General features: G+C 42.4%; 1 protein-coding gene across 1 annotated transcript; it reads left to right on the top strand.

The window, feature by feature from the left end:
* Nucleotides 1-5,046: 5,046 nt before the first annotated feature.
* Nucleotides 5,047-11,905, top strand: LOC103710865. Its single transcript, XM_008796776.4, has 4 exons — nt 5,047-5,323; nt 9,268-9,299; nt 9,688-11,304; nt 11,416-11,905. Coding segments are annotated over exons 2-4 (2,019 nt in total). The 5' UTR covers nt 5,047-5,323; nt 9,268-9,298; the 3' UTR covers nt 11,817-11,905.
* Nucleotides 11,906-13,303: the final 1,398 nt, after the last annotated feature.

Below are 13,303 nucleotides of genomic sequence, written 5' to 3'. Positions count from 1 at the left end.
GTGCCGACGCACCACGTGCACCATGAGAGCCCTCCTTTGGAATTGTCGGGGTGCAGGTAAGCCCTCCTTTGCCCCGGCTTTCCGCAGGTTGGTGCAACAGCACAAACCTGAAATTTGTGTTTTGTTCGAGACCCGGCTCTCCGGGCAAAGCCTTCAGAAGGCCCGGGCGGCGATACCGAGGTCATGGGATTTTTATGCAGTGGAATCTCAAGGACTGTCGGGAGGTATTATAGTGACTTGGGCACAGGGTGACTACCAAATTGATGTTTTCAATGTTTGTAAACAGGAGGTCATCTTAGTGATATCAGAGGATAATAGGAGCCCGTGGGTCCTAGCAGCTGTGTATGCCAGTACAGATTATAGAGTGCGGAGGCGGTTGTGGGCGGAGGCGTCTCAGCTTATCACTCAGGGGTATCCCATGTTGGTGGCAGGTGATTTCAACTGTATCACGGATCCCCAGGAGAAGATGGGGGGGAGGGCCTTCACTTATAAGAGGGAAATCAGAGAGTTCCAAGATTTTATAGCGTCAAATGGACTGATAGACTTGGGATTTTCGGGACCAACATTCACATGGTGTAATATCAGCAGGGGCAGGCACGGGTTTGGGAGAGATTGGACAGAGTCTACGCCACAGCGGGGTGGGCCCAGTGTTTTTCTGACTACCATGTCCGTCACTTGCCGAGGATTGCGTCCGACCACTGCCCCCTACTGGTGAGTACCGATACAGCTGTCTCATTTCATTCCCCTTTTAGATTTGAGAAGTTCTGGACATGTTATCCTCGGTCCTGGGAGATTGTGAGGAAGGCATGGGATGTACCGGTGAGAGGGGATGCTATGTATCGTGTGTCTCGCCGGTTGGAGCTGACCAAAAGAAGGTTGAGGAGGTGGAACTGTGAGGAGGTAGGGAATATCTTCAGGAGGATTGAGGAGTCTGAGGAGGCTATTGCTGGATTACAGGCTCAGGAGGCCTTGGGAGGGAGTTTGGCAGAGGAGGAGATGGGGGAGCTTAGATCTCTACTATCCTTACATGATTCTCTCTTGCGACAGCAGGAGATCTTTTGGAGACAGAAATCGAGGGTGCAGTGGATCCAGGAGGGGGATCGGAATACTAGGTTTTTCCACCAGTCAACAGTGATCAGGAGGCATCGGAACAGGATCAGGGTGATTAGGGATGAGGATGGGCAGTTAGTGGAGGATCCAGATTCGATTCGGAGGGTGCTGGAGGGTTTCTTCGGGGCCAGATGGTCTGAGCAGATGGGTACTGGGAGCTCAGGGAGTATCATACCGCCAGTGGCACGGGTGGCAGAGGAGGATATGGTCGCACTGACTAGGCCGGTATTGGATAGTGAGATTAGGGAGGTGATGTGGTCCCTTGAGGGGGACAAGGCGCCGGGTCCGGACGGCTTTCCACCGTTATTCTTCCGGAGGTGCTGGATGATTGTTGGTCAGGGGGTGACGGCGGCCATACAGCAGTTTTTCAGCACAGCAGTGATGTCTACAGATTGGCAGAGGACCCTAGTCACTCTGATACCGAAGCGTCAGGATGCTTCGGAGCCTAGTCACTTTCGCCCGATCAGTCTCTGTACTACCTTGTACAAAGCGACGGCGAAGTTACTAGCTGTCAGATTGAGGATCATACTTCCGAGATTGATCAGTCCGGAGCAGGGGGCTTTTGTGGGAGGACGGAGTATCACAGATAATGTTCTTATTGCCCAGGAGTTCATGTATGATCTTGGCAGGGCGTCGAGTAGGAGAAGTCTGATGGGGGTCAAGCTTGACATGGAGAGGGCATACGATAGGATGAGGTGGGATTTTGTACAGCAGTCCTTGCAGGAGTTTGGATTTCCTGAGGCATGGATCAGATGGATCATGGGGTGTATCAGAGGCCCTTCCTTTGCCATTTTGGTAAATGGAACGCCATCACGGTACTTTGTGTCCTCTGGTGGGCTGCGTCTGGGTTGTCCCCTCTCCCCTCTATTGTTTATTATATGTGCAGATGCGCTTTCCAGGACCTTGCGGTATGCAGTGACCACCCAGGAGCTGGAGGTTTATAGGCCCGTGCCGGATGCCTCCCCGATTTCTCATCTACTATTTGCCGATGATTGTCTTCTGTTGGTCCGTGCGACTAGACAGGCAGCAGGGATCATTTGGACGATCTTGCGGGATTATTGCTCTATGTCTGGTCAACGGGTTAATTTATCTAAATCAGCAATTTGTTTTAGCCCGAAGACCAAACCAGATGTGAAGACCGCTATACTGGAGATTCTGGGGGTGGGAGAGCAGGAGGGCACGTTGAGGTATTTGGGAGTCCCTATCTCTGGTCAGCGTCTGCGCAGCAGTGATTGCACCTCTCTTGAGATCAGTATCCGGCATAGGCTGGAGGGGTGGCAGATACACTCTCTTTCTATGATGGGCAGGATTATACTGGTACGGTCAGTTCTTTCCTCGATCCTGATTTACTTATTATCTAACTCTCTTATACCGGTAGCTACAGTTAGGAATATTGAGCAGATCTTCAGGGATTTTATTTGGGGTAGGACTGGAGGCAGAAGGGGTATCCATCTTATGGCTTGGGAGGTTGTATGTCAGCCGACGAGATATGGTGGTTTGGGTGTGCAGTCTTTGGTGGCGAGGCGTGAGGTTCTAGCTGCACGACACGCTGCTAGAGTGGTGTTGGAGCCCGATGGCATGTGGTCTTCACTTATGAGGGCCAAGTATGGCGATCCAGTGCCGGGTGCCCGGTCGGGGCGACGCCACTCACCGATATGGAGGGAGATTTGTGCTAGAGCAGGGTTGGTGTTCCCGGCGATTAGGTGGGCCATTGGTGATGGTCGATCTATTGATGTGTTGGAGGACCGGTGGGTGACGGAGCAGCCTATGAGTAGACTTCCGATTACAGTGGACACATCGAGGTTAGCCGGTCTCAGGGTCAGTGACTTGATGGAGCCGGAGGGGGACCACTGGAGGATGGAGCTGATCAGGGAGGCTTTCGGGGAGCAGTTGGCGGAGAGGATCCTGGCCCTACCTATTTTTGCCCAGGGAGGGGCGGATAGATTAGTCTGGATGCCGACAGGGCGATCGCAGGTGCGAGCCAAGGATATCCACACATTATTGAGCCGAGAGCCAGCACGACAGATAGAGGGAGGATGGATCTGGAGGATGCGGATTCACCCGCGTGTGGCGCTCTTCATCTGGAAGGTAGCGTGGGGCTGCCTACCGACTAGGAGCTTATTGGCGCGGCGAGGGGTGAGGATCACTCAGTTTTGTGATGAGTGTACGGAGACTGAGGAGACGATGGATCATGTCCTTTTGCAGTGCCCCAGAGCTAGGGGCATTTGGAGCCGATCGCCCACATTGCTACCCCATTCAGTCGAGTCGACTCAGGGTTTGATTCATTGGTTGAGAGTGGCTATACGGCGGCCTAGCACAGTTGAGGCCGGGATCCAGGGGGCATATTTGGCTCATTCTATCTGGCTGGATAGGAATGCCGGCATTTTTGAGGGTAGGCGGTTTCCCCCGTGGATGGTGGTGGACAGAGCCATGCGTCTTGCTAGGGAGGTTTCTACCGCTGCTATTACTTTCTCTTCTGAGGTGGCCAGGGACACCTGGGGTACTCTTTCTGCTGTCACAGCGCCCAGGTTCGCCCTAGTCTCTTGGGTACCCCCACCCCTTGGTCATCTCAAAGTGAATTTTGATGGTAGTAGGTCGGCTGATGGGGTGTCAGGAGGAGTTGGCTTTGTTATCAGAGACCATCTCGGTAGTTTGATAGCAGCTGGTGGACGCCGCGCGCCGGGATTTACCGTAGTTGGTGCGGAGCTGCGGGCAGCTTGGGAGGGGATATCCTATGCGAGGCGGGTACTGCATGCTGAGCACATTTGCCTTGAGGGAGATTCCTCTGTGGTGATAGAGTGGATTCGGGGAGTGGACAGATATGGAGATGATCATCCTCTCATCCGTGAGATTCGGAGATTGGCTCAGGAGTCGAGCGTTTTCCAGGCCTCATATGTTTTTCGGGAGGCGAACAGTGCAGCAGACTGGGTCGCCTCCTTTGCCGCTCGGCACTCCGGAGAGGTCATTTGGACTTCGTTAGGAGATATTCCTTCTACGTTGCACTCTTTACTTTATTTTGATATGGCTGGATGTACTCAATTTAGAGCTATATGAATTGCCGTTTTCAACCAAAAAAAAAAAAAAAGGACAAAAAGAAGGTTTTCTTCTTCTTATGGTGATTATGTGAGGCTACATCGGGAAGGGCCACAGAGATCATCTTGTTGCTAGGTTTTAAACATAAACATGAAGATAAGTGCAAGTAGGATACAATTCCAGTACGTATCGTGGGCAGTGTGACTCCCAAATCATCTGATCATATAGGATGATTTTAAGCATCAAGATTCTACATTCAATTTTAGTGGTCGACGAGAATCTAGGATATAGAAGATAATGTTCATGAAGTCAAAAACAAGTTAGATTGTAGCTAATGATTGAGGCTAGTTAGGTTTTCAAAGATGCAAATTACATTGAATGAACTATATAAGGTTAAATAAAAAGAAATGCTGCATGGCTCGAAGAATTCTCATGCCATGGTGTGAGGGGGTAAAAAGGACGGATTGGTTGATTATAAAATTGCCATGTCAATGACTATAGGCCTGATATATTTTCCTTGAATGAAACTCTTAGAAGACTTAAAAGGGTCTAAGAAAAGCTAGAAACTTTTTTTATAATAACTAACTCTTGGAACTGGAATCGCCTAGCCCAATGAGTTTGGGCTGGAAAATGCGATGCATAGCTTTTTCAGGCCCATTGGGCCTGTCATGCCATATTGTTATGTGTTAATTCCGACAGAAGCCAGCGGCTAACTCTCAATTCCAAGCGTCAATTAATCGTGATACGGGGACAGCATAGCGAGAAGACAGATCACAGATGGCAGCATCTGAGCGCCATGTCGCTCCTGTCCTCGGATTAGTCGTACACGTGTCCGTTATCGTCGAGTTATCGCGATTCCCACACACCCCACTCAGGAGATAAGAAAGAAATCCCGGAGCCCTCGATCGAAGATTGGAATGGACGGTGGGGAGCGGCGACGGGACGGGAGAAAACCCTAGCGGCCGAGATCTCGCGATATTTCTTCACCAGAAGAGGGTCTCTTCTTGGTTCGAAAAAAGAGACGCGTTTTGAGAAGACGAAGGCGCCGGCGAGAAATCGGACGCTGCCGGCGAGAAATTTGCGCTCCTTCCTTCCCGGAGCTCGCTCTCTCCAGCGTCTCTTCGCTCTCCGTCAGCCCCTTCCAACTCTTCTCCTCGTTTGAAAAGCTCGTGTATTTTAGGTCCGTTCATTTTTCCTCTACTTTGCTTCTCGTTTTAGCTTTTCCCACTCCCTTTTTTTATACATAAATAATTATCCGTCCGTCTCATGTTTCCATTTCGTTTATTTTCCGCTGCCTTTTTTTCTCATAAATATTCCAATTTTTTTCAGAATTTATGAGTGGACACTGTTATAATTTGTGAAGGAAAATAATTGGGATAGAATCGAGGGGAGGAAAAAAAGGAGGTCATATGCATTTTACTATTTTATTTTAATTAAAAAAAGGGGGTAAAATGCTACAGTTTGTAATTTAGTTCTTCGTAAGTAGGTTATATTAATTAAGCAGTTGATTAAAGTGATGATGGTGATGACAATGGACACACTTTAGCTTGCACGCATCAATGGTTGAAGAGAATTTGAAGACAATGTCTCACTCTGTGATGCTCTAGATTTTTTTTTTTTTTAAAAAAAGAGATTTTAGTGAAATCTGAACTTGTGATGAGCAGATAGTTTGATAAATGAATTTTCAATAGTTGAATTTGAAGACTAGGCATGATTTATAAGAAAATATGTATTCATATAACGCCGTACTAATAATCGCAAGCATAAGGTAAGTGATAAAGATTTTGGAAAGCAGATACTGGTTAATGTTTTGGTCGACTATTAGCGTCACTTTTTTCAATGGTGAGAAAGTATAGAGCAACTCAACGACTAGCACAGAATTATGGATAATTGTTACATATCCTAACCATGTCTAAGAGTTCGATGTCAATGTACTTCATGGGTTTTGAGGAGGAAAGACATGCTGAATGCTTATGTTTACACTGTTTAAGCATTTAGGCTATGTTAAGATTGAGAACACAGGGGGTTTATCCGTGGATTTAGTGGCAAAACAGTGTAATTTATACCTAGGACCTCCAAGTACAAGTTTAAACCGGGTATAACTTTTTTTAAATGCCCTCTCTTATCCCCTTCATTATTAGAGAAAATGATCAATTTTGTCCTGCAATATTAATTAATTTAATATAAGATTAATTATTATTATATTATTATTATATAGCATAATGCTAGGTAATATCATAATATTGTATTATAAAATATAATGTAATATAATAGTATAATATTATTATCATATTGTTATACTATATAGTATATTATTATATTACAGAATAATAGAGATTAGAAGGGCAAATATGTCCAATTTCACGAAAAATCTTTTCCATCCACCTATCCCAATGTAACATCCAAACTACATTTCTTATGAGTTCGAATCCTCTATGGTTCAATTGTTGCGCCGCAAAGAGATGTGCATGCATGAATCTCCTCCATATCATCTATCTCAAAAATGGAAGGCTTGCGCTCATTTTGGAAATTGAGACCATCGCGTGGGGATGCGAGACACATGGATGGTTGCTAAATATGCTGGATAGAAAGAATCTGCAAGAGCCTTCTATTTCCGAGATGAGTATCATGGTGGTGATTTAGGCACGCATAGCGCTCTACAGTGCAAAAGGTGCCCCGCATGAGGATCCCGCTTCTATTTTTTATCCCTTGTCAGCATCCAAACACACGGAGAACAATTGCTTGATATAACACCATGCTTTCCTAAATAAGATTAAGATTTGTACTTGTTTATGCCGGTATAAATTTCCTTATCCCAAAAAACTCATACCCTAATACAAATGCAGCCTTACGAGGAAGCTATCATATATGTACATTCTATTTATGAAGAGTCGGTTTGTACAAGTCCTTTACGTTTTTACACATCTAGTCGATGAATCTAAACACAAATAAGAGACAATGGAGAAAATATTGAAGTAATAGAGAAATGATATGAATGAAGCGAGAGACGGGCTTGTTGCATGCAAAGAGTCATGATGTTGTTCTTCACCTTCATATGCAGAAGTTCTTGTAGAATTGTCTGCAATACATCAAACCAGCTCTAGTTCATGACTGTGCACTCAAACGTAAACCAAGATAACATTGGCAGTAGAAAAGTTATAAGGAGACTTCGTTGATATTTACAGTCTATCCTTGGTTTCATGCATGCCCAGATTTGGGCCTTGTAAACCTCAAGAGACACCTAAATGCTCATGCAAGCATACCTTATATGGAGATTGTGTCCCTTAAGATTGGTGATCATTTGACACTATCTATGATGTAGTGTCTGTTGGATCATGCATATGTCCATATTATTTTGCATCCTTGATCTAGTAACCATCCCCTAATTTCCTAATCAATGGATCCATTTACTTGTTCATAGGTTACACTTACTGGATCTGCTGATCACTGGACCAACATCTATTGTACTTTTTTTCTCCTATTTTGTTGGAGAGGACCATGGGCCCCTAGCACTTATTAGTTCACTCTTGCTTAGCTTTGTTTTTGCTTGGCAAGGCTCAATTTCAGGTCTGCTAGATCAAGTCTGGTTCAAAACAACATATATTAAAAATCATGATTTTGGGATATCAAACCATGACTTTTTAGATCCATCATGCTTTGCTAACAAGTACAATTCAATCTATAAAATGTAATATTACAGAATTTCACAATGGTGCCGATCTAGGAGGCCAGTTGGTCAATATCAAAGGCATAATCCTGGTTTATTCTATCTCTTCATTTCTCAGATGATATTTTGTAGTCAATTAATCGAGGAAGTGATGATCCTCAAATTGGAATACTAGAAGAAAAATATTGATAGTTCTTATTGTAAAAAGAAATGCTGAACCAGAACATATACAAGGTGTGCAACTTTGTTGGGATTGTGTCGAGTTTAGCAGTGATGGAAGGGATGCTGAACTAAAAATATAATTGCTATCTTGGTTTCTTTTATCAGGGTATGGGAGGGTAAATGTTGATCACTAAAATAGGTTTCAAGCAATGTGCATGAAGCAGAGAAATCGCTCTAGAGTGTTCTATAGTTCTTGTATGTTTGCGAAACTTCAGAAACTTTTATAAGACATAATACTAGCTTTACCATACAGATTGGAATGTTGGACATCTGAGATAGTAGTGATGGAGATATCGTGGTCCTTGTGTTGTATGACTAGAAAATTGGAATTATAAATACGTTTATGGAAGCTTTGGATTTGCAGAAGTGAACTATTGCAAAACATGCCAGAGAAGACCCTATAATGAGGAATTTTATGTTCATGTTGATTGGTCTGAAGAGAGGAGGGAACACCATCTTGTATGAAAGCAATGAGAATGGGTTTTGTCATTTAGCATTATAAAGGTTTTTGACCTAGAAAGCTAAAGTGCTGATGTGTTTTTTTTCTTTTTTTGATAGAAAATAAATGGTTGCTGATTAAAAAAACCACAAGTTCACGATCTGAAAGTTCCTATATGAAACCAGTTGCCCAGTTATCAAGTTGATGCACTGAGTGCCTAACACAAATACCCAAGATACGTACATGTATGTATGTATGCATCTATATGTATGTATGTATGTATATGTGTGTGTGTGTGTGTCTGTGTCTGTGTGTATACCTAGGATACATGTATGTATGTATGTATATGTGTGCGCGCGCGCGTGCGTGTATTTCCTTTTGCTTTTATTGCTTGCATTCCTGCCCTCTTATTTAGGCTTTTGCTTTTGTCCACATTCTTCAGATTTGGGGCTTCTTTTGACAACATTTTTGTCCGGAATCCCACTGTTTTGTTCTTATTGGAGTTAAAAGTATGCTCTGCATTTGATGTAACCCTAGTTTATTTGAGCTGTTAGCAGTTAGCAGAGAACTATTGTTGGGACTTCTGTTCCATGTTCAAAATTGTAACCTAGCATACTGATCTTGTAAATCATCTGAGTATCTGTAATCATGTTACGAAGATACATGGCCATAACTACTTATAATGGAGATCTCCTGTCTCCTGAATTCAATATTTGCACATCAAACATGGTTCTGCTTTATTTACTTTGCTGGCTGAAGTTTTTGCTCACAGTCATCTTTTCCAATATTTTTGCAGGTAACTTATTGGAGACAGTTCCTTCATTACCAGTAAGTTTTTCAATTAAGTCTGTTGCCCTTAGTCATGTAATTTTGTGTGGAACATAGGATATTTTTTGCAACTAGCCATCAATGTCCCTAGGCAATGATTTCAAATATGAAGTACTTTACTTCTGGAAAAGCTTCTCACGTTTTAAAGAAAATAATTTAGAAAGTAGGAGGGGTTTAATGTTTTGAGGGTGAGAATTGAACTCTCTGATTACCTACTCAGCCGGTTGGTACGTGCCTACAGGAAAGCATGTTGTCAATTGAATATGTCCACTTTAACCTTTTGATAATATCCAGACATGAAATGTATTTCAAAGTTTTTTTGAAAGTTTTTGCATTTTTCTTTTTTTTCCTAACTGCAAAGGTACTTATTCCATATCTGTTACTCCAGTGGTACGGGAGAAAGATGTTTGTTGGGAATATTGTGATAAGATGGAGGGAAACAAGGTTAGATGCAAATTTTGCCTCAGAGTCTTGAATGGGGGCATTAGTAGATTGAAATTTCATTTGTCTCGGCTGCCAAGCAAAGGGGTCCAACCATGTAGCAAAGTAAGAGATGAAGTTACTGAGAGGGTGAAAGCAATTATAGCAACGAAAGAGGAGGAGAAGGAAAGTGCCAATGCTAAAAAACAACGACTTGCTGAAGCTAAATCTCCTAGAATAGTTTCTAGTCCAAAAGTGCCTATGCCCCCTGTTGAGACAACGCCTCCTGTAGTGAAACTTCTTACTGGATGTACAACCGTCAGGCCTCAGCCTTCTTTGGAAGTAGAGAGATGTATTGCTGAATTCTTTTTTGAAAACAAATTGGATGTCAGTGTCGCAAACACTTCCTCGTATCTGCTTATGCTTGAGGCAATTGGTGGCCCAGGATTCAAAGGGCCATCAGCAGAAGCTCTGAGGACAACATGGTTGCAAAAGCTCAAATCTGAAATCACTTTACAAATAAAAGATATAGAAAAAGACTGGGCAACGACGGGTTGTACGATCATAGCTGAGACATGGACAGATAACAAATCAAGAGCCTTAATCAATTTCTTTGCATCATCTCCCCTGGGAACCTTTTTTCACAAATCTGTCGATGCATCTACATACTTCAAGAATACCAAATGCCTCTGTGATTTGTTTGATTCAATTATACTAGATTTTGGCCCAGAAAATGTTGTCCAAGTAATCACAGACAATGCCTTGAATTATGCAAATGTGGGAAATCACATCATGCAGAACTACAGCACTATCTTCTGGTCGCCTTGTGCTTCACATTGTCTGAATTTGATCTTAGAAGACTTTTCCAAGATTGACTGGGTGAATAGATGTATCTTACAAGCACAATCTATCACAAGATTTATATATAACCATACTTGGCTGCGTGATTTAATTAGAAAATTCACTGGTGGTCAGGAGATTGTTCGTACTGGTATTACGAAGTCTACGTCAATCTTTCTTACTTTGCAGTCAATATTGAAACACAAATCAAGATTGAAACATATGTTCAACTCTCCAGAATATTCATCTTCTCCTTATGCAAATAGACCTCATAGTATGGCTTGCATTGACATTCTCGATGACAATGAATTTTGGAGAGCAGTTGAAGAAATTGCAGCTGTTTCTGAACCTCTGTTGAAGGTACTGAGGGATGTCTCCGGAGGGAAACCAGCAATTGGTTCTATATATGAATCTATGACCAAGGCAAAGGACTCTATAAGGACCTACTACATAATGGATGAAGGAAAATGCAAGACATTTCTAGACATAGTTGATAGAAGGTGGCAGAATCAGCTTCATTCACCCCTCCATGCAGCAGCAGCCTATCTGAATCCTAGCATTCAGTACAATCCAGAAGTTAAATTTCTTGGAATCATTAAAGAGGAGTTCATTGCTGTTCTGGACAAACTACTGCCAACTCCTGAACTGAGACATGATATCACAGCTCAAATATTTGTGTTTAGAAAGGCACAAGGGATGTTTGGATCCAATCTAGCTAGAGAGGCACGCACCACCACCTTTCCTGGTATGTGTGCATCAATTTTTCAGTGTTAATTCTAATACGTGTGTGTGTGTGTGTGTATATATATATATATAACTCTTATGATATTGATTTTGCTGATGTTTACACATATAGGTATGTGGTGGGAACAGTATGGTGATTCAGCACCGGGTCTTCAACGTGTTGCTGTTAGAATACTTAGTCAGGTTTGCAGTACGTCTACCTTTGAGAGAAACTGGAGCACAGTTCAGCAGATTCACTCAGAAAGACATAATAGACTGGATAAGGAGACAACAAGTGATCTTCTTTATGTTCACTACAATCTCAAGCTTCGCTCAAGGGGAAAGCCAGCAGATGTGGATCCTATTGTACTCGATGAAATAGACATGACCTCGGATTGGGTGGAAGAGACTGAAAACCCAAATCCAACACAGTGGCTAGATCGATTTAGTTCTGCCTTGGATGGGGGGGACTTGAATACTAGGCAGTTCAGTAGTGCCATTTTCGGCTCAAATGACCATATATTTGGTTTGTGATGGTATCCTGTACAAAATAAAGTTTGGACAAATTATGTTAAATATGTCATATATAAGTCTTCCTTCATAATTTATTACTTCAGCCTTAACTTTGATGCTTTATCCTTGATAGGAACCTTGTTTGTAGGTTTTTGATTTGTTTTTCTGTAACAATCTGGGATATAATACTATATAAGCAGTCACGCCAAAAAAATATATATAAGCAGGGCTAATTCACTAAACAAATTATGCTCCTGGAAAATCTAAGGTATGTGAAATGTTGATGGAATATTTGTTGCTACAAATATAAGAAAAGAGCAAGATAACTATTTAGCTGAAATGCTGATTCTTGTAATAATTCGTGCTTAGGATCACTTGTCTCACACAGGTCAGCCCTGACTTGGTACGACACAATGATCACAGGTGTCATTGCATGTGCGATATCAATTTCTTTCCTTCATCTATTGTTCCAGTTGATAACAGTGTTTCTTTTTCCGGTTCTATTGAAGTTCCAGATGATATTCTTTAAAATATGAATGATTAGGACTGCATAAGTGTAAATGTCTCGCTTCCTTAGGAGGACATATTACAAACAAGACCATATACATGATATCTATTCATGAAGTGGCTTGTGTTCTGCATCATGCAACAAAATCCATCCCTGATAGGTAACCTTTACTGAATATGTTTTCAATGTTTTACTGTAAAAGGAGTGTTCATATCTAAACTTAGATGTTTTGTGTATCAGAATATGCAGTTGTGTTTTCTTAAATGCACAAATAGTTTGAAATCGTATAGGAATTTTCCCTTTAAAAAGGTTTACTGGATTTCTTTTATCTTATTGCTTTATGTGTACCAATTTGAATGCATGCAACTCCCACTATAATGACTAGTCATCGGCGAATGCGGATGCTGTATAGGAAGCATGTATATTGACAGTTATTTTGCTGCAGAAGCTCGCAGATTTGACAAAGCCAGTCAATAAAGAGAAGTTCTATGCTTAAAATATGTTATTAATCTAGTAGACCCATGGTTGCAACACTGAAGTGCCGTCATGTTAGTGTTATTTTTTAAGATTATGTAGCTCATGCAACTTATGCCATGAAAAACTCAAGTTGCCATCCTAACAGACTAGCTGTTCTTTTTGTTGTTTATTTTCTGTCTACTGACATGAAAATTTTATGGGCATCATACTATTTTTTATAGAAGCATCTTCGCTATGGAAAGAACAAGAGGGTAGTAAAACTCTACTAGGTTTGAAGGATCTCAAGCATGGTTTGCCGTACCTACCCGAACTGGGTAGTACAGGATGTACCATACCGATTCGGTACCAGTACCCAATACCCAGTATGGGTGGCATATCAACATTGTGCTAATGTAGCACCGGTATGGAGTCTGGTACCAAGACGGCAAATCTTGATCTCAAGTTTGCTTGTTGGCTAACTCAGAGGTTTCTCACCGCACTCAGATCTTGGTCATTGCTTTCTTGAACGAGGAGGCATACATGG

This window comes from Phoenix dactylifera, chromosome 8, assembly GCF_009389715.1.
Source record: "Phoenix dactylifera cultivar Barhee BC4 chromosome 8, palm_55x_up_171113_PBpolish2nd_filt_p, whole genome shotgun sequence".
NCBI classification, from domain to species: domain Eukaryota; kingdom Viridiplantae; phylum Streptophyta; class Magnoliopsida; order Arecales; family Arecaceae; genus Phoenix; species Phoenix dactylifera.
The sequence above is the reverse complement of the archived record's forward strand: the minus strand, read 5'-3'. Positions and strand labels throughout refer to the sequence as shown.

What these genes read in the sequence shown, in the direction of transcription:
- LOC103710865 (XM_008796776.4), top strand. An exon ending in ACGCACCACCACCTTTCCTG is followed by an intron (nt 11,305 to 11,415) that starts GTATGTGTGCAT and finishes TTACACATATAG; the next exon opens with GTATGTGGTGGGAACAGTAT.